Source organism: Dermacentor silvarum, chromosome 6, assembly GCF_013339745.2.
Source record: "Dermacentor silvarum isolate Dsil-2018 chromosome 6, BIME_Dsil_1.4, whole genome shotgun sequence".
NCBI classification, from domain to species: Eukaryota; Metazoa; Arthropoda; class Arachnida; order Ixodida; family Ixodidae; genus Dermacentor; species Dermacentor silvarum.
Genome location: NC_051159.1, coordinates 179,717,002 through 179,739,350, shown reverse-complemented (window position 1 = coordinate 179,739,350; position 22,349 = coordinate 179,717,002). Strand labels below are relative to the sequence as shown.

Below are 22,349 nucleotides of genomic sequence, written 5' to 3'. Positions count from 1 at the left end.
CTTCTAACCGTCCTTATTCGCAAGAAAGGTCACGGGTTCGATTGCCAGCAGGGCGGCCGCATTTCGATGGTGACGAAATGCAAAAACGCGCGTGTACGTAGATTTAGAAGCACGTTCAAGAACCCCAGGTGGTCAAAATTGACCCAATTACAGTGTAGATCATAATCATATAAAATTTTTGGCACGTAAAACCTCAGAAGTTATCATTCGAAAAAAAAAAGGATTTTTACATTATCAGCAAAGGATATTGCTTTACTACAATTTTTTTAAACTAATATACTTTCGTTCGGTTTGTGTGAGAAGCAGTTATTTGAATGGTGGCAATTAAGGTTTACTCGTACTGCACCGATAAGCGCAAGCTATAATTAAGGATACAACTTCATTACGCAGATGATTCGAGTTAGTGTCTTGTTCGGCCCACTGTTAGCGTCGCTGCCTGTCTACGACCACAATGAGCTGCTGCAGGCAACAACAGCCCACTTACGTATGCCGCCCAAAGGTGTAAACAATTTCTATTGTGTTGCTTCCTCGTCGTCGCCCAATTTTCTCGTAGGCACCTTTTCAAAACGAGTTCTTGCTCTCATATACTTGGATAAACACATGACTCACTATTTAAACATAATGCTGCTCCCTAAATAGCGCGTTCCATTCTTATTCTCCTCGTAATTTAAAGAACAATAGCATTACGTAAACGCTATTGTTAAATGCGCTTATACGAGCATAAGCTTCCTATAGCGAATTCAGATATGTTTCTTGGTGCTATGCGGCTTTTTTTCTTTTATATTTTCGTCGATCCTTCCTCCAAAGACATCGTCAACTCAATTGCGCAGACGCTGCAGGCTTTCCCAAGCACAAAGATTGGCTTGTACAGTGCTCCTGTGCCTACAGCAATGAGAATTTATACATCCGTATGTGGCAGTAAATGTCGCAGAAATGCACCTTTAAGCAATTAAGATGCAAGTTCCTGTCGGTCTTCGTCTTCTTACAAGAGAGAGAGAGATAGTTGCACGAATTTAGAATGCCTTCGAACGCGATTTTTGTCCTAAATTGTTTTCCATGCTTCAGCTTTTATGCAAAGAGTTATTTTTTTTTTCATTACTTCATGCCACAGCCTATAGCAGGGATCGCCATATTCTGTTAGACACAAAAGAAAGACAGAAAGAATGTGAAGAAACCATCGACGATGATTGTCAATGTTCATCGAATAGCCGAACGCTTCTAGAAAGCTATTCGCTTTGTTTAAATGCATGATGTGCTTGAAGGCGTATATGTGTTGCAGCGAGGATATATAAGTAGCCTTTCTTCTTCAATTGCGTAATTCCGTAGAAAACAGCGCCGTTAACCAGCACATCTGTAGCGGTGGTATAGGTGGCTGCGCGTATAAGCCGATTCGTCCTATCTGTGTTTCCTTCCTGGCGCCGCGATCATCGGCGTGGACGGCGACTGCAATCCTTCTCTCCCGCAGTCTAAACAGAGATGGAGGGTGGCGGGAAAAGGCAGTTTTTTTCTCGGAGCGCTCCACCACAGGATCTAATCCTTCAGACGGCTCAAAGCTTTCGTGCGACCGCACATGCGTCTCAAAGAACTACAACAGTTGACCTAAGGCTACGAACGCGCCCCGCAACTTATTTGCATGAGGTCACGTGCCCTTTTCATCGCCGCCTTTGAATCGCCGGTCAAAGTCCAAACATCAGCAACAACCGACCACGAAAACGGGCGAAAAATCCACAGAAAGCTATTCGCTTTAAAGAACGAATGTCCGGACGGAAAAGCGATTTCATACCAATTTAGTCTAAGAGAAGTAGCTTATTGTCCTGTAGCACCTTGAGCTTTTGAGGAGACAACACTATCCATCAGACAACAAGTGCAGCATACTGGAGGGTAAGAGCATAGGCAAAGCATAGCGTAAACATGATATCCATATTTGTATCTGTGCTACCATGCGTTCAAATGTAGACAAATAACATTTCAAAGTTACAATATCAGTGCAAACTACACATGTGAAGCTAGGTGGATACAATTATGAGGCAAAAATAATTAACACGCATTAACGAAATGTAACAATATACACAAATCGCAGATTGCAGCTGTAAAACGCAGCTGAAAGGGATAATAATGCGAAGCAAAACTATACTGTGCAGTTCGTGTGGCGAGTGCACGCCAGAAAATATCAAGTAGCAAAACTTACCGTCAGCGCCCAACTGAGGGCGGATAGCAGGGTCAAGAGTTCTCAATTTTATAGACGCATATATGAGCCGGCATTTTTGTTTTTGATTTTTTCGTTTCTCTGTTGTGGCGCATCGCTTTACAACGAAACCCACCATACATGAGGCTAGGTCACGCTTCCAGCAAGCTCTCGCGACGTGCTTTTTGCAGAAGTGAAAGGAACCAAATCAATTGCGAGCTTTCAGCCAAACCTCTCGAAGAATACACTCGCTAAGAGAGTTTCACGAATTAGGTTTGCTGTATGTAAGTCAGACTGGTAATGTCAACGTGATCTCTACACGCAAAAATATATATTAAAAATAATAAGCATATTTGTTAATTAAATGCGCCATATAATTGTGCCCTTCTAGATTGTCTCTTTTGCTAACTGATATGCTAAACATGTCCTCGACCACACAGTGGAGTTACACGTCACAAGCATCAAGTCTATTGCGAACTGTGGCGCGAATTCACTGCGTAAAAATATTCGTTAGCAAGCAGAGCATGATGTTAAAAGGCCCGAATGTAGAAACGCTTTATTTCTATCACTTACAGAAAGGTGCAGCTTGCCGATATTACCCACGGTCTCCTTCCAAAATTTCCCTTCCTTCGTGATGTCGTAGAGGGCTTGTATCCACAGCCAGGGTCGGAAGTATCGCACCGTCAACAGGAACGTCAGGCTTCATGTGAATATTGCAAAAAGACGCCCCGTGTGAGCCATTTTTAAAGTGCAGATAACGAGCAGTCGCAGTGCACCTAAAGCGTCCAGTCGCTGTTAACTTAGCAAGCGAAGAATCATCACGTGCGTTACTTATAATTTGTTAGAGTGAGTGGCGTGAGCGCGCATGAGTAAGTGACAGTGAGTGAGAATGTGAGACGTGAGTGAGTGACAAAGCCTTATGACAGAAACTCCTGCAGCATCTTAGCGCGCGCACCGACATTTTACCGGACACAGGTGCTCAGATGCGAATTCATTAGAGCTAACGAGAGCATCCGTGATTTCTTTCTGTGATATCCAGACTGTATTTAAGTACTGTATAGTCATAACAGAAATATTTGAACATTAAGTGCGGCTTCGAAAAGTGCATCATCATAGTAATGATAAAATGATTATGTAAGGGAGCTTTTGAAGAATATCTGGAACTAATCAGACAGGATATTTTGGATTTTCACGGCCGAAGCAGGGATGAGACACAAGAAAATGTAATTTCGTGTGATTTAGCAGGACAGAAAGCTCGATCAAATTTGTTATTAGCATTTAGGTGGTAGTAAACACTGGATCAATGGGCTTAATTCATGTTCTCTTTCGCAAGTGCATTTGTGTGAATGCTGCAGCATGCAAGATTCGTGCAATTAAAGAACCAGAAATGAGAACTCACTAGTTGAACCAGCGGGCGTACTCTTTCCTATTTCCGTTCTGCAAGCCTAGGTGAATTCCAAACAAAGCACCTGGAAGAGAAATAATTAAAATCTTCTCACACTTGCATGTACTTTAATTGATATTATATGACGTTTGAGTACTCGTGTGCTTGAGCGAAGCACGAAGTAATCGTATGGATTACCTGCAGAGCATGGCATGGCACAGGTACGGCGGACCTGCCATGTGCTTCAACGTAGAACCTTAGCCACTCAATCAACACGCATGCGTTTGAAGAGCAGCGGTGCCTATAAAATACTTGTTCCCCGTGAGCTACCGAACATAAGTTGCGTTGCGCTAGTGCAAATCAACTTCAGCACCGCCAGTTTTTCTACAGGTGAAATGAATAGCTTGCAACACTCTGTCAAAAATATCATGCCTAATATAGTTATCAAAAAGCACAGAACCGGGGAGAATGCATGTGTTGGTCTGCTCTATACCCAGATAAAATTATAACGCCTGGTACATTAAGCCAAAACATTCAACAGTTCAAATCAGGAATATTTTTTTTTTCTTGCGACAAAGTTTTCCCACTGCAGGTACTAGCTCTGCACGTTTTTCTCCCAACAGAGCTTGTCAAGTGATGTCGCTTCTTACCAAGAAAGGCCTTCAAGTTCAGTGGCGGCAGTGTTAATTTCTTATTTCGAGCTTTTTGCAGGCAATAGCCAGGAAAGAGCCGGTGGGTCGCGGCGCTGGTTTGCATAACACGAAAAAACTAACACAACTGTCCAAAGTAGAAACACTCCATTCTTGGTAGAGGGGGTCCGTGCTTCATAATAAATTAAGCACGGACGCCAAGAAGCTCACCACAGAAAATCACGCATGACGCACAGAGGCTCCCGACATTGAAAGAGCAAAACAAAGCATTATACTGATGATAGAAACAGGGCAAAAAATAATCAGTAAAAAGAGTATTTAAGAGTAGAAAAACAGTATGATGCAGCATCAATGATGCAGCAGCAAGGCGATTGTACATATCTGTGTACAGAGGCTATTGCTGGTCACGTCTTAGTAGTTCTAGCGAAAATCCATCAGCGCTTTTGGTAGTGTTTAGATGGATACAGCTTCTTTCTTCGAGCACTTTCCCCGTTTATATAGGGCAAGGTATAAAACGAACTATGTCCAGTCGTCTTTCTATGCTTTCCAAATTTCTCTCCTTTTGAGTTCTTGTCGTTAAAGGAAGTGCATTTACTTCAGGAAGGAACGAGAGCATGGATAAAAGAGGCAATCACCTCCCTATAATTTCTATTCTGGTCACGGAGTTTTCAAGCACCCTATTAATAAGCTACGCGACCAGAGTGAGCTTCAAGGATCAAAGCGCGAAATCTAGTAGCGCAATACTCACGGCCTATGATGTCAAGAACGCAGTTCTGAATGTTTCTGTAGCAGACGATTGGTTTGTCTGGTGACTCTGATGTCATGGATTCGATGCGCTTCTCAAGAATTTTTCCGCTGTCATTGAACACAGCCATGCAGCTTTCCAGATGTTCCGTGTTGAACGCGTTCTTGAAGAGTTTCGCCTTTGCTTTCCACGGGTCTCCCTTGCTGCAATAAGCGATGATCCATTTGCATCACAAGTTTCAGATCTCTCTTATTTTTCATTTTGGTTACAGTGATTAAATGCTTTATTTTAATGCTATTAGCATTCTTTAGGAACGTCCCCTAGTTTGCGTTATGTATGTATGTATGTATGTATGTATGTATGTATGTATGTATGTATGTATGTATGTATGTATGTATGTATGTATGTATGCATTTATATATATTTACGCATTTATATGTATGTATGTATGTATGTATGTATGTATGTATGTATGTATGTATGTGCGTATGTATGTATGTATGTATGTATGCATGTATGCCTGCGTTTAACCTCCTTGCCGCCAACCTAAGTGACTGGGTATGTAACACTGAGTGTGTGGTGCTCGTCAATAAACCACTTTGACGCCAACTTGGGTCACAAGATATGTGCCACTGGGTCTCTTTGACGTCAACTTGGGTTATTTGACGCTGGGTATGCGTTGCTCTTTTAGCGATCATCGTTGACGCCAACTTTGGTCAGCATGTTCCACTGGATATGGGCCGCCGTTCAATTAATCTTTTTGACGGCAACATGGGTCACATGATATTTACCACTGGGTATGTGTCACTGGTATGTGCCGCTTTTCATAATCGTCATTATATAAAACATATCATCAATAACGCGCTACCGTCAGATCGATTGCTAATACCATTAAAGTTAACAATGAACTGTAAAGGATAGATGCACTGCCGTTTTTTGTAACAGAAAAGGTAAGAGGTTGATAGAAGCTTGAAATAGCATCTTATACCGTGAGGTTGTTTTTTCTAATTGTTTGAGAAAATTGCACGTAGTTGCTTCATTATAAATATTTCAAACAAGAGAGATATTTAGCATAGACATTATAAAAATATAACCTGCAAGACTTTTGAAAAACAAAGTGGCTTGAACGTTTTCAGTGCAACAGAGCACGCTACGGCGCAAAGCATAAGATATGTTCAAAATGAATGTATTATGTCACATTACTGTTTCCAGAGATGGCACCAACTTCCTTTTATATACGCACAAAAAAAAACTTGGTTTATTTTCTCTGAATCCAGCCGTTTAAGACATTTCCATCCAAATACGGCTTTTGCAGAATTTATGCTAACCTGCGCTCAGACATACATAGGCACGACGTGAAGGAATAGGCTGCTCGTTGTAGTGATATGCGTATAACACTGGAAAGGGCGATGGTTGTGTTTTCATAGCAGCTGCTATGATGGTAACTGTCGAACAGGTCACGAGACAACAGAGAATTCATAGCAAATTTTCTGTGCCAATTATTTATGTCAATTCTTTGTGATATTCCTGTGGGATTTTTTTTTTTTTTTGCATTGTAAGAAGGGAGAATGCAGTAAAACTTGTTCTGATCACCTTGTCAGCAGATTCTTTGGGCCCAACCATGACTTCAGGAATGCGTACGAGTTTGGTTTTCCTGTGTTTTCTTTTGCAGAAAGTAATACCTACAAGGAATCAGAGAGAAGAAAGGTATGCTAAAAGCAGCAAGGTTAATTCTGCCATCTTTAAAATGAATTATAAATTTAGTAGTATAACCAAATTCGCAATATGATCCTACGAAAATGTCTCATCTAATAGCAGTTTTTTCATGAATGCATGACACCGTATAATGCCGATGTACCACATGAACAAAGGCACGCAGCAATGAAAGTGCAAAAAGTGGACAAGTCCAACGACAAGAATGAAGAGGTTACACAACTATATAAGCGCCTGAGATAGACTGCATTGTATCTTCAAATGATGCGGAAAAGTCACGCATTACAAAGTTGCTGCACTTTTGGACTAAGATCCTCACTTTTTATTTTTAAAAAAAAGCAAGTCGCGGAGATATTTTTTAGGCTTACCTCTGCTGCTTCAGGCGTATGTAGAACAACTGTGGGGCTCGTTCCTATGTACACCTTGAAAGTCCTGCCTTCGTACATTTTGGATACTTTTCTTACAACTCTGAAAACCACTGCAACAAAGGAACCTTTAGAATGTCTAGCATAAAAAAATGTATGAAAGATTTACATCAAGCAAACGCCGCATCAATGTGAAGTAATTGAAACAAAAATGCAGTTAGTTACAGAGACAAAATAAACCTTGTTATAATTATTTTTATTTTCTTCACTTATAAGTAATACTATTGTTATCGTCTCCTTAATTTATTTTCTAAAATTCACAATAACAAAACATCGGGTTCCTTCGTCATGCTTTATTATTGCTTTATTAATATCCCTCTATGTCAGGTGATTCTGGGCCCATCCCACGTGGTGGATTTTGCCATTTCATTTAGGACCAACCAACCAACCAACCAACAAAAGGTTGCTGAAAGCGCATGGCTACTAATGCGGTAAACTTAATCCCAGTGTTATCCGATTCGTACAGAAGTAGGATCCTGTTAAGCAGTGACATAAACTGCGTGGGAGATCCCTGATGTGTGCCCAATCAGCTATTGCACTCTTTTCCCTTTCACTTCTTTAACGGTCATGACGTCTGTTGTGAGCGATTCCGCCAGGATAGATAAAAGCTATAGCTTTTGTGGAAGCAGCGATGAGAGAATCGAGACAACCGCAGTGGCGCTGCAGACAGACTCAGCGAGGAAGGTGCCGAACAAACGGAGGAAGAGCGCTCGCTGATTATCCTCAATTGCATCATGGCGGGCACTCGCTCGACCGATTGTGCTCTCAACACAATGCTTCCAAGAAGTAATCTCAGAAGTGGAAGGTTTCAAGCGGACAGCGTCAGCTGACGCAACTACCAAAGAAAACTGCGGAAATCTCTGGTGCCCTTGTTTATGAGCGCGCATTATGACGTGCTTAGTTACATGAAATCTGTGTTGGCGCATGCTACTGGTATCAACTTTTCACGAGGAAAGCAAAATTTCTCCTAATTTACTAAGTTCAAATATGTTTGACGGCTATTTTGCAACCCTTTTAACTCTTTACAAATAACACTAGTTTCTTGAGAGTTATGAGGCAAGTTTCGTGTGGGGTAACTTGATTTCCGTGTAATATTGCTATGAAAATGCGTGGCTTATATATCAGCCTAGGTGCGTTGTTACTTAAAGTATAGATAGGTCCTCATCGTCCCTCATTTACTATTATTGACATTTCACGTTATTTCATTGTGAACTTACTTCAACTACGTCGATTATTCCTCCCCTGCGATAGAATCACAAATGCAGCTTGTCGTTCTTACGCGGTGTATTTTATACTTCAAACAAGTAGTGCCAAAATACTTAGTTGACAGCTTATTCATTCTTGTAAAAGATATGAACAATGCATACGTCTGCGTGCAAACTTTTGTAACAATTGTGATTCCCTAGATGAAAGACAGAACAAAGTTCATACATCTTATGAGCTTGTTTAGAGAATAAACAGTGCAAATTTGCGCCGACAGTTTTTAAAACTGCTATAGTTTTGCTGGTTTGACCAAGCCTTCTCGGCCATGAGGATGTTGGATAATCCCCACGTCTACCCTTGCATTCGCCGATGCAATGTCACTGTCCGGGAGAAAAGCCATTCGGTGCGGATGGCCTGAAATCAGTTTGAAACAACGTAGACTGCTATAGCAGTGAGAGGAAAATGAAGGACGATCTAAGCTGGGAGGGTTCACCCGATAGCATCACAGGTTTAACACGGATATTTATGTCAGAGCTTCCTTTCCCTGTACTGTGAAATTATAGTTAGGTGGATATGTGCCTTGCGACTTATTCATTTATATATTGTCGCGGTATAACGCGAACAGAAGACAGGGAGACGTTCTTCCAAGAACAGCAGGACAACCTGTTCAAACAAAACAAAACAGAGACACGTCTTCTTCGTCCTCGAAGAATCCCACTGACCCACTAGGCGGAGTCCGTTAATGCCCCCATCGTCGTTGTCGTCTGCCTAGAGCACACGCATCATTTGTCCCTCCCTAAAAGAGCATCGCCCCGATGCTAGACCATAAATATCCCTTGCGGAAGTGAGGGTATCTCGCATAGTCATTCGCTCACATACGGTTTCATGCGTACAACATGCACAAGTTCAGGACGGTGCGGGCGGCGCCGCGTACAGTTGGGACTATCGGGGACGACCTCGTATGTGACATCACTGAGTCGCCACAATACTCGATATGGGCCGAAGTATCGCCTTAACAGCTTCTCGGAGAGGCCTCGTTTCCGTATGGGTGTCCAAACCCACTCGGTCGCCAAATTCATAGGTTACGGTTCTACGGAGGGCATCATAGCGGTCAGCGTCGTAGCTTGCTGCTGGCAGATCCGCACGCGCGCGACCTGCTGAGCCTTTTCGGCGCGTTGCGTAAACACATCGGCGTCCGTGTCAGTGTCTTCAAATTCGTGTGGAAGCATTGCATGCAACATCGTTCGTACATCCCGGCCGTGAACAAGGCTGAAAAAATTGCCACCGTCACACAGTTTCCCGTACCATCCGATAAAAAGGCTGTCAGGCGCTTCCTCGGCCTCTGCGCCTATTACCGGCGGTTTATTGCAGACTTTGCTCGCGTTGCGTCACCGTTGACTCGCCTCACGAGAGACGACGCTGCTTTTGTATGGGGCAACGAAGAGCAAGGTGCATTTAACGTCTTGCGGCAACGTCTCGAGACACCTCCAGTGCTTGCCCACTTTGATGACACAGCTCCTACATTGCTCCATACGGATGTCAGCAATGTTGGCTTGGGAGCTGTTCTTGTGCAGTGGCAGGAGAACACGGAAAGAGTGATTGCCTATGCAAGCAGAACGCTCTCACGCACCGAGGCAAGTTATTCCACAACTGTGAAAGAATGTCTCGCCGTGGTATGGGCGGTTATAAAATTTCGCCCATATTTATATGGCCGTCCTTTCAAAGTTCTCAGCGACCCTCATTCACTGTGTTGGTTGACGAACCTTAAAGATCCTTCTGGACGATTGGTACGTTGGAGCTTAAGGCTGCAAGAGTTTCACATGACAGTCATGTACAAGTCGGGGAAGCGACATACGGATGCTGACTGCCTGTCTCGATCGCCGATAGAGTCGGCTCTCCACTCGAAGAAGAAACAGCATTTCTTTGTGTTCTGGACACATCCGCCATCGCTCAACAACTACGGGACGACCCTGAGTTGCATTGTACTAATCATTACTAAGAGGGATGATCTGTGAAAGCACCGAGAGCACACGCGTCAATATGTACCCAGTATCCGCGAGACTGTTTCAACAGCAGTGTACTAAATATATTTCTTACAGTCTGTCCAGTTTCAACTTCATAGCTATACAGGCATCTGCGTCACGAGTGAGTACTTTAGTGACTTAAGGTATAAATAATGAGGTCATTGTCATCACTCCGCTACTACTATCGTCATCCTCCGATTATATTATTCTGATCGCACTTCAACTACGCCGATCATTCCTCACCAGCGACGGAATTACAGGTGCAGGGACTCTTACTCGATCCATGGGTGACACGTCGCAAACAATCGCAACCTCTCTTAAGACGTATATTGCGAACAAATAACGTTTCTAGAGCAGTACGTTCGGTAAACTTGAAAGAAAAAGAATTGAGCTAAGCGAACATTGAGATGTATTTTAATGAGGGGATCGAAACATGATGTCTCACCCGAGGTGGCACTGTTGTAGAGGTGCCTCCTGTACTGCCAGTACACGGAGAGCAAGAACAGGGGCGGCAGCCAGTCGGTGCCGGGCCCAGGAATGGGGCGCAGAGTGCTCCACGTGTAGAACCACCGGCGGCAGTGCATAGCGAGCAGGGCACACGACAGCAGCACGCTGAACCATGGCAGCGACGACAGGAGCGCGGCGTCGAAGCGCGAAGGTGCGAAGAAACTCCAGCTGACAGCGGCTGACGATGTCATGATTCTGGCACCGAGAACACAACGAGCAGCACGCGAGCGGTGAAAGCTGCCGACTGGACTTGGCAACCGCGAGACAGCCTTGACGCCTTAGGTGCTCGGCCAGGCTAGGGAATCCCGTGCCGGTGCATTTGAATACAAAAGGACCATTTTACTCAGACTCGCGTCAGCCGCGTATTCCTTGGGGAAGAGATTAGCCGTAAATAAGAGGTATTTGGCCTTTCTTCGTTAGACAGAAACATCGTGGTTTCACACGAACGCTTGACTACAAGTTTTCGCTTGAGCGGCCCTTGAAATATACAGGAGCCGAAGGTTCTTTCACTGTCTTGAAAATGTTGGCAACGAGCGCCACCTATTCAGCGCTGCATAGAAATACTCGAAGTATACACCACCATAATTCGGCAGCGGCGTAGCCCGAGGCTGCCTGTCTTAGTCTGCATTCGGTTGTTGACCAGGCAAGGGATTGCGCAATCCTCAAGAGAGGGCAGCACACGTGGATAAAAGCGGTAATTTCCTAGCTGAAAATGAGCATTTTGTTTTTCACACTGAGAAATATTATCACAGCGACCGAGTCGGTGTCGCTTCCCTCGGGTCACGTGCGTGCGAATCAGTAAACTCTAGCCAAGAGGGTGTTGGTAGAAGTTGAATGACTTAGTAGAATATAATCTACTCGTGCACTCTTGACTACTGCTTTCATGAGCGGGACAATAGGGAAACAACTTGATGCCTCACAACGCCCTCTGGGGAAATATACACGATATCGCTGGAAAACATCATAATGTGATCGTTGGAACGAGGTTTCTCCCAATTTAACATACTGATTACAAGTGAAAGCGAGAAGACGCATGTTTGCGTTTGGCACTGATTTGGGTGGTAATTACGGGACCCCTTTCAGCCGTCTTCTCGATTATGAGAGAACGAAACAAACTTTGTCAGATTGCTACCCTACACGTGGGGAGGAATATCGGGGCGTTTAGACAGAGTATTGCGGACAAACTTTATTAGCCATAATATGGGCCGAGCCTGACAGAACTGATGGGCCATCAGTTCTAGCCTCCAGTTGTATTTGGTATAAAGAAAATGAAGCATATATTGTAGTCTCAACTTAATTTTGAATAGTTGATGTGGTAACTTAAGTGAGAGGTGAATTGAACACACTTAGTCCCAAAGATGTAGGAAACGCTTCGTAAGCAAGCACAACGAATAAGGCCACTTGGCTGAACGTTAAAAAAATATATTTACGCGAACACGGGATGCTGAATATTACTACGGCTGAAACTACCGTAGTTGCTTAGAACTTTCGTATAAGGCAACTTGATCTAATTGTTTATGAACTTACGCCAGCCTGAGCTTCACAACTATGTCGTAGTATAAAAATCCGCTGACGTAAAAATAGCAGCTTTGAATAACCTGCGCCCAGTGGCGGCTCAGACATGCGGCTGCATCACAATGTTTGTACTAGAACAGGCGAAACACCCCAGAACCTCATTCGCTATTCACAGGAAGACAGTCTTTGTCATTTCGCAAGTCACTTGTTGCTCAGCAAGGATGTAAAAAATGACGTTACGTACAAAGCAAGAAAAACAATGACGCTTGTTTTCTTAAGCACCGTCGGGACTATTACCCTTTACAAGAGAGAATCAAAACGCGACACTTAGAGTTTGAGGCCGTAGAGAGTAATTAATGCAACAGCCATTACGCACTGTTTTAAACAGCGTTGCATAAAGCCATGAAACGTATCAAGTAACGCTTTGATGACTACCGAGTCACTGAACTTGACCTTAGCGCCTCAGAAAAGTGTTTTCTGCGTGTATCCTGCTGTTACATGCTGTGGTTTTCTTATATTCTTGTTGCGCGTGCGGGACAAAAATAGTACAAATGTTTTGTATACGGAGCTCGCACCAGGAAAAAACCATCAGCGTAACCTTATCACACGTGCGAAAGACAAAACAGAAATACTACTTTTATTTATTTATTTATTTATTTATTTATTTATTTATTTATTTATTTATTTATTTATTTATTTATTTATTTATTTATTTATTTAAAGCACCCTAGTTAAGGCGGAATTACTTGAGCCGTTCATTTGCGAGTACTTCCATTTATATTTAATGGCGTTTTCTAACTGCCAAAAAAAGAACTTAAATATATTCAGTTATTCAGTAATTTTTCTCTCTTAGTTTTGCGGGTCGTTCCCTTAGGCACAGTACCAGCATCAGTCTTACTGGTTAAATATACTGTTTAGTAATATTATGATTTAGGCGACAACACGGTAAAAATGGCCGAACAAGGAATGTCTCTGGAGCCAACATTTCGACAAGGAGACCTTTCCTTGTCCGAACACGCTGGCGCGTCTTTCCTGTTTTTAAATATTTTTCTTCCAGTGCTTCCTTCACTGACCTGTTCTTGCTGTAGCTTGTCGTCGTCATTATGCAAGTGCCTTAACATTTTCGCTATGCTTATGTTACCAATTAAAGCATACCACCGCAAAAAAATTATTGTACTTTCATGTTATTTTTTTTCTGTAGCTCATGTCACTTTGGTTTCCTCGAATGAAAATAGAATTTTGAAAAGTCGGCCATCAAAGTTGCCGTCATATTTATTATCATCAAATGATTAAGTCATTCTACTATATTTTAAGCTTATACCATTCCATACTACGCAATGTTTTTAATTAAGAGTATCAACAATTAGTTGTGATATTTTGCATTGTCTGTTTGTATTATAAATCAAATTCTGAAAGTCGAAATACAATCGCAATACCTTTTGTTTTAGACCCAGTAAAGGTCCATAGCATAGTAGTTTCTATACGGCGAGTGTCTAGTCATATAATCACGAAATCACAAAATCACATTAGAAGTAAAAGATTTATTTACGGTGAGACATAGGGAAATTCAGCAATACAGCAGGGTGTGTTCAGATAAGTTTGGCCAGGAATGTCCGACGAACACTTTTATGTTGATCAAAAAAATATATTTTGCTGCCTGAGTGTCAAGAAAAACGAAATCCGTCTTAGTTATGCTAGGGAAAAAATTCGTTTTCACGAAAAAATGTGGAAGCGCTCGGTCTCTCAGAAGCGCTTACTGCGATTTTTTTGTGACCTAGCAGCAAGTGACCCGGGCTGCACAGTCACGAGAACAGATCTGGCTACGAATCATAGGATGGAAGAGGCCGAAAGTGATATTCTTGGATTCGCTCACGAGAGCACCTGCACAAGCTGTAATCGGACAAGTTATCACCCTTGTGGTCAAATCTGAACATGATTGTTGCATTTATTACTTGTTCCAAGCTGTCATCAACAAGGGGCGCCACTAGTAAACTCTGCGAAAGTTAATCAGGAAGCCTTCCTGCTGCATACAAAGAGCAAGGTAACGCTGGATAACTTATTAAGAAAAGCAAGATGTTCGTCGCGTTCACACTGCATGCGGACCTATGAAAAATAAAGATAAAATCAAAAAAGCAATAAAAAGAAGGACGGAGGTCATTTCTAGTATGTTCACAAGCAGTAAGAGGGTGAATAGCAAGGATTTATGAACAGTGCATTGCAATACTGCCTCGAAAAATACAGCTAAACAGGCGCCATCTTGACGACGGTTTCTCAAAACGGCCGACCTAGCGCCGCTACGGAGCTTCGTTCTTTGCGTTTAATAACTCGTAAGTGTTTACGCTGAATATATTTTGCGATGACAACGGGCAACATAGGACCGAAGTAAATGTAGCCAGTGGAACCTGTTCAAGAACATCGGATAGCCCGGTTTATATCAAAATCATTATCCTATTTAGGCCCTTAACAACAGGGGTCGGTTATGGAAATTCATGTCATTTCATATGAAAACATGGCCATAAATTGTCGACTTTTCAAGATTACGAAGTCTATGCACTTAGCAGAATGAGTACGTTGTTTGTCCTAGCAATGCTTTGCCTTCTTTGCACGAGGCGGCACACTCAGGATCGGTGGAGCACCCGTTCAGTCACGCATTGTCTTCAATGATCATAGCGGCTGCCTTGTTTCCCATCATCATAATCGGAAAGTTGAGGTTTCCGGATATTAGTGACGGCATGGAAGAAGCATCGACCACACGCAGCCGGCTGATGTTGCCCCGAACTCTGCCAGAAATGTTATTAGTAAACATGTGAACATATATACAAACATCACAAGCGGGAAAAATGCGGGCCAGCAATTGTCTCCTAAAAGGGACACAATGCCCACCTGCTTGCAGAGGAAAGAGAAAAAAAATAACAGTAAGAGAAGAAGGAGTTAAAGAAAGAAAGAGAAAAAAAATAGGAATAAAGAGCACATCACACAGTCACACGCAGAGTGCAAGCGTTACATATACGAGAGTCTAGTCCCGTGGTCCACAAAAATTTCAGAACAGCTTCCAGGTAAGCCGCACAATCATAAGAAAGCAAAGGTCGCGTTGTACCATAAAAAATTTAGTAACATCTGCTAAAATAAAATTAAATAAACTAGATATTTATAACAAAAAAAGAAACCTCAAGTCCTGCGTTGAACCACATTTAAGTCGCAGCCTAGCTGTGGGAACTCATCAGACCCTTGTGTACATTTATATATAACATAACACATTTTATCGCAAACAGGATGGAAAGAAGGAGAATAGACAAGGCGTCGCTCTCTCTCTCTCTCTCGAATGATATCTTTATTATGTCACAGCTCTACCTATAAGAAAACAGACCTAAAGAGCATGTGACAGGCCATCATAACAGGCAGATCGAAAGAGCGCATCATACAAAATATTTTTAAAAACAAAATTCAGCGTTGTACGGATCAGCAGAAGCAACGCTTAACGCATTTTGATCCAAGTGATCTTATAACAAATGCCGATGATAATTCTCTGGCAGTGGTATCGTGGCTCCGCTTCAATATCAAAGTCTCTTTGAAAAAAGCTTGACGTGCACACATTTTGCGGCACTGATTTACCCTTTCAGTCACGGTGCCTTCAAATGGAGACGCAACTTTCTCTGGAATATATTTCGATTAGTGACGACAAGATAGAAATGTTGACCATTTGCTGATGAAAAACGTAGCCCTTAGCTAAGCAAAAATAATATCATAAGTCACGTTAGTAAGGAGAGAAATGCAAAACAGTCACTTTTAGGAGATGCACTCCAAGGTTTGACGGCTGTTAATCAGTGTTATTTCTTGCATCAGAAGGCCTTCAACACAGTAATAACGAGTGCATCTACTTGAAACAAATATTTAGCCCTTTTTATGATAGAATGCATTACCTACCAGATGCTAATGTCTGTAAACAATTATTTCTGTAATTATGACTGACCTGATGAGACCTAAATATACTTTTGAGCCGGGTTTCCAAATATATGTATTTCTGAAAACCCGGCTCAAAAGTGGCAGACAGAAGATTTGAATCTGTAGCTCAAATATTTAGGTCTCATCAGGTCAGTCATAATTACAGAAATAATTGTTTACAGACATTAGCATCTGGTAGGTCATGCATTCTATCATAAAAAAGGGCTAAATATTTGTTTCAAGTAGATGCGCTCGCTATTACTGTGTTGAAGGCCTTCTGATGCAAGAAATAACACTGATTAACAGCCGTTGAACCTTGGAGTGCATCTCCTAAAAGTGACTGTTTTGCATTTCTCTCCCTACTAATGTGACTTATGATATTATTTTCGGTATATATATGTATATATATATATATATATGTGTGTGTGTGTGTGTGTGTGCGTGTGTGTGTGTGTGTGTGCGTGTGTGTGCGTGTGTGCGTGTGCGTGTGCGTGTGTGTGTGTGTGTGTATTCGGAAGCCCAAGCTCCAAACACTCAGTCCTAATCGGCAACTAAAGGGGTAATATGAGAGCCGGTACCCGTCGGTAAAGACTGCTCATGCTCATTCAGGCGCTCATTATGCCAGCGGCCAATCTGGCCGACGTATATTTTGCCACATGTCAAGGGCATTTTGTAAACAACACCAACAGGACCTTCTACAAATTTGGCATGTTGCTTTTCAGAATACTAAATTCTAAGTCATTTTTGATATACGGCTTAATAAACTTGATAGTTTGAAAGATGTCGAAAAAGCAACCGTAACATGGTACCTGGTTGCCACGTTCTTGGAATTATGAGCAACCCTACGGCAATATGGAATTACTTCAGGTTTTTTAAGTTGCGCGACAAGTACTGTTAGCTTGCCTTTCAGTTTATGAAGCAAAGCCTCAGAAATCGACGTCAGCACTAAATTTAGGTAGCCACCGCCACCTACTTAACTGTGCAACAAAGCTATCATTTCCTAATTGAGTGCACAATACAATTAGAGCAGGTTCTAAACGCACCAACGCAGCGCGTTTCAGTCTTCGAGTGCGCCGATACATACGGCAACAAATCCCTACGTGCACGTGACGAATACATACAAATGAAAGGCGTATTCGTTTGTATACAGGCGAATACACCTGTTGCATATATTAAAAATATATTATGAATATGCACCATCTAGCCCGTCAACGCATTCCGCAATTTTGTAGGAAACCTCCGGCGGCATTATTATGACCTTTCGAGTGTACGTAATATGCATAGAGACTAAGATGACACCAGCCAATACATTACATTTAAATTATTTGGAAGGGACCAGAAAGCACGAACTTTAGAACTAGCAGCACAAAAAAAAATTTACTCCATCTCCCGCTAAAGGGAAACCATGTGTGGATGCGAAGCAGCGGGGAGATGGTTAGCTTGAGCGGGAGATGGTTTCGCGGCAGCGGCCCGAGCGCTCATCGCGGCGCTGCACAGGAGAGAGAATCTGGTGCGCGCTCCGTCATTTTCATACCGCGGAACTACCGTGGCGCCCCCAGCGGAGTATGCAGCTGTCGCACCACTTGTCTTGCGCGCCGTTCCGGATTCCTAGAGGAGAGAAAGGGGGGGGGGGCGTAGGAGAGGAGAGAGAGGGGGATGGGACGCGCATGCGCTGTGGGGGTGTGGGACGTCGCAGGAGGGACAGACAAAGCCCCCGCCATAAGCTGCTTCGCATCTAAAAACGATGCAAGCATATTCGGTACATAAAAGGGAGGTAATTGCAACATGACTTTAATTAAGAGAGAACATCAGTTTGGTTGAATGTCTGTTTGGTCATATCGGTCCTGCAAGTAAACCACCATTTGTGCACCTGGGAGCGCTCACACCCTCCGGGCGACTCCCCTATTCCTTCACTGTCACCTTCCTCCTGGGAGAATGCGCTGACCAGCTCAGACCCGCAAGAGCAGCGACGGCTGATCCAGCGGGCACGCGGGGTCCTGAACGAAGGGGGCCCACCTATATACGAGGAAGTCGCCCCACGTCATGAAAAATAAATGCTTTCTCTCTCTCTCTCTCTTGCAACTCCACCCGTGCATCAACCTGGGTAGTGAATCCGCGCACCGCCTAGATTGCTTCTCTAGTCGGGCCTGTTTTAAGTGTGTCAAACGACAACTACCAACAACATCATTTCAAATGGGGTAAGCAGCTGCCGCTACGAAATAGTGTAAAAATTAGGAAATACCTTTTATGAAGATATGTGAATTTTAGTAATGTAAGAGCTACGTGTGAGGACTATGCACTAGAGATTGGTAGCGAGGAAAATACCAAAATGATCACTTCTGCGTACGCAATATTGGAGACACCTGTATTCCCAGCGTCTAATCTCAGCTGTTATGTAGCGGCGGAAGTATGAAAAAAAAACACATTTTAAGCACTCTGTGTGCTAGAGGTTAACCAGTTTTCATCCTGCGTTTTACATAGATTTGTAGAGGAACCTCGAATGTTGGCCCAACCGAGCTTTTTTTCCGGAAGTCATGGGTGTAGAAAAAAAAAAGGCCAAATTGATTGAAAGTGAAAGCATTCTAGGTTTGACATAGCAGTTACAAGCATGTTCTCCGGCTTGTTCACCAATTCAATCGGTTTGCTTTTTAAAGTGAAGCTTTCTTCAAAGCTTCCATGTATGCTGACCCAGTGCGGGCACACATATTCACCTGAGCCTTGCGTCGAGCACAGCCTCGGCGTGCGTGCCCATGGGCGCCGTGCAGCACGGGTGCCAGCCACTCTGCGACGTCTGCTGCACGAAGCAGTGCAAGTACGAGTCGCTCCACACGGGCCCGCTGTCCTCGCATCCGGGCACGGCTGTCTGCCACAGGGTGACGTTAGCCTTCTTCATGGCTTCGGTACTCAACGTCCGGACAGCGAGTCGGGCTCCTAAACAGAAAACACACCCCGCTGTGTTGTGGGCGCACTTTCCTGCATTCCTCAGATAAAAACACGTATTGCATATTACCCGAAATCCTAGAGGACATCACCTTCAGGTTGCTTTACTATCGCTGCAGGAGAGGCGGTTCGACAGCCCCATTTTTTCAGGTTATTTCTCCCGTGGCGTTTTGATGGGAACTTAAAGTGCAACAGGCACATTTCTCAAAAGTAGGCTGCACAATTCAGAACCAGCGAGGGCCAGAGCGAGCTTTTCTGGAAACCGCACGGACTACACTTGGACACATTGTATCTTTTGCTGTCGGTAAATCCGTCTGCATTTGTTCTCATTGCATTCGTTGTTTTTCTTTGCCCGTCTCGTAATCTCGCCGCGGTCATTGCATACCGAAGGTGCCTCTTGCTCAGAGTGATCAAGGTACACAAACGCAGGTGCCACCACCAGTTTCAAGGCACTCTTAGCTAGCGTTTCAATGTTTCTTGTTATCAAGATTCCTATGTAAAACGAATCGCTGCGTGCCTTTTATCTACGTCAAACGCTGCATGTTTATGAGCTGCAATGTGTCGTCAGTCTTCCGGCGTCACAGTCCTCCGGGTGGCAAAACAGGCGGCCTCTCGGCTTCTCGTCCTTGGACGATTTGAAAAACTGTTGAAATTTTATCAGAACGTGCATGAAATCTTATCTTTGATTTGTAAAATATTATCTAATGCTCAAAATAGTTCAAAAAATGTGCCATACCCATTTCAGTTTATACGGTGAGATGGACAGATAACGTCACGACTTTCACTTTGATAATGGGCAATTGGCTATGTGAAAATCCTAGTATTGATGAAGAGCGCCATCGTACTTCTATCAGCCTAGTTCAAAGTGTCGAATGAATGGATGGAAACAACTTTATTGTCAAAGCCTCCAACGATGTCCTTGCACCAATATTACTAAATGCAAATGAAATAGACCGTCTTGCTATAATGCACTTTAATTGCGGCGAAAGGGATACGAGACTGGAGAAGAGTAATACAAAAACTGTACACAAAGGCGAACTCAATTAGCAGATGCGAAATGATTGATTATAACAGGAACCACTACCTAAATATAAAGGGTTATTTTTCACATTTTGAGTATCGAACCATTCTATTAAGGGTCATCAGTCACATTTAGGCGGGAAATATGTCTTTTTTTCTGCACTGAGTTTGCAAATCACGAGGAGTCTATAAACTATAAATTTATAGTAAATACTATAAATATTATAGTAAAAAGCTAAATCACGCGGTGTATTTCCCCAGAAGTGTTTTTTGCAGGATTTGACAAGACATAGGACCATTCGACCGTAATAATCAGCCCATCTTTTTTTTTTTCTTGCCCTTTTACATGCGCACCGTAATCATCAACACAACGGTGCGATTTCCACTATCATGCAAACAAACGTCGTCACAGTCTTAAAAGAAGCGTGGATTAGTACAATACTTCGTGTATCTCGAGCCGAGGAACTGAATCACACTAACCGTGCAGTTATTCTTACCTTGAACTATAGCTTCTCGATCAGCGTCAGTGGACAAAAACTTGGGATCTATAATGGGATACTCCTTTGGATCTGCACTGCGAAGCTTGATGAAACCGGTCGACTTAGGTCGCAGCAGGACAGGAACAACCTGAAATACGTACTCACCCCTCTTCCTCTTGTACAGTCCGTCATACATCTGCTCAGAAGGGCAAGGGGTTCCGAAGTCACACCATAATTTTTGCATCTTCCCTAATAAGTAAATCACCAGCACTGCTTGGCGCCCTGTCATGCGAGGACATCTGCGCAGTTCTGCTCATTATTTTAAGTAATATTACTGATAGCTCGATGGTTTTCTTGACGGAGAAACAGAGAAGTCACCGATGCGTTGCCTGTCATCAGTTGTCTCATACGACAAGCACTGCTTGGCGCCCTGTCATGCGAGGACATCTGCGCAGTTCTGCTCATTATTTTAAGTAATATTACTGATAGCTCGATGGTTTTCTTGACAGAGAAACAGAGAAGTCACCGATGCGTTGCCTGTCATCAGTTGTCTCATACGACAAGCACTGCTTGGCGCCCTGTCATGCGAGGACATCTGCGCAGTTCTGCTCATTATTTTAAGTAATATTACTGATAGCTCGATGGTTTTCTTGACAGAGAAACAGAGAAGTCACCGATGCGTTGCCTGTCATCAGTTGTCTCATACGACAAGCGAACCATGTGTGCCGCAAGGGTTGCTCAAAGCTAAATATGTTGTTCTGAAACATCTCCTCGATCCGAATGGCTTGAACGGACGGACTATTTGGCTAGTGGTGCATTCTACGGTATTGGCATAGCTAAGCGTCGCATTTGCATCACTTCATCGTCCCACTTCTGGGAAAATGCTGAGCCTCCTCTTATGCCTCAACCACCTCGCCCCGCATTCCACTTCGCATCTCTATAAGGCCGTTCCTTTGTACCTTCACGCACCCGGCAACAAGTGCGTCATCTATATTATGCCTCGTTCGATGAAACAGGACAAAAATAGCAAGGAAAAAAAACCGTCCTGCTCTGCGTTGCAAAAACACTTAGCTTCCTGAATTAGAAGTCGCGTTTTAAAAAGCGATAACGCTGCCGTCATGATCGTGTGCTTACGAGATTCGTGCTTACTTAAACGCTGACAGTGGAAAATTACAAGAACAGTTTTGTTACTTATGCAAACGAATCTACTACGTATTGATCTCAGGCTTACCTTACTTCTGTGCTTTCGAAACAGCACTATTTGACCATCTCGCCTTCCACATGCTAGTTGCTTTTACGGTCAGGCTGTCATTTTTCCCTTTCTTAGAAAATTTTTCCCTGTGTGTGTGTGCGCGCGTGCGTGTGTGTGTGCGTGTGTGTGCGTGTGTGTGCGTGTGCGTGCGTGTGCGTGCGTGTGTGCGTGCGTGTGCGTGTGTGCGCGCGTGTGCGTGTGTTTGACTGCGCGCGCACGGGCGCGCGTGTGTGTGTTATTGAAGAGCAATAATATAAAGAAGAGATAAGCAACATGCAGGACTTCAATACATTTAGTAAAATCTGATTAGCGCAAGAAGGCTATAGGTGATAATTTTTTTCGCCGCCCCGCGCCCTCGGTCTTAG

The 22,349-nt window shown here is 43.3% G+C and overlaps 1 protein-coding gene across 1 annotated transcript in view; it reads right to left on the bottom strand.

The window, feature by feature from the left end:
• LOC119456484 (cytochrome P450 4V2-like) overlaps positions 1-20,898 on the bottom strand; it is a 32,812-nt gene extending 11,914 nt beyond the window's left edge. The window contains exons 1-8 of the mRNA XM_037718295.2: positions 20,751-20,898; positions 19,005-19,224; positions 10,775-11,131; positions 7,046-7,155; positions 6,558-6,646; positions 4,968-5,167; positions 3,585-3,654; positions 2,759-2,885 (exon numbers count right to left, since the gene is read on the bottom strand). Of these exons, the coding sequence (XP_037574223.1) occupies positions 2,759-2,885; positions 3,585-3,654; positions 4,968-5,167; positions 6,558-6,646; positions 7,046-7,155; positions 10,775-11,027 (849 nt within the window). The 5' untranslated portion in view covers positions 11,028-11,131; positions 19,005-19,224; positions 20,751-20,898. The remainder of the gene's footprint in view (positions 1-2,758; positions 2,886-3,584; positions 3,655-4,967; positions 5,168-6,557; positions 6,647-7,045; positions 7,156-10,774; positions 11,132-19,004; positions 19,225-20,750) is intronic.
• Positions 20,899-22,349: the final 1,451 nt, after the last annotated feature.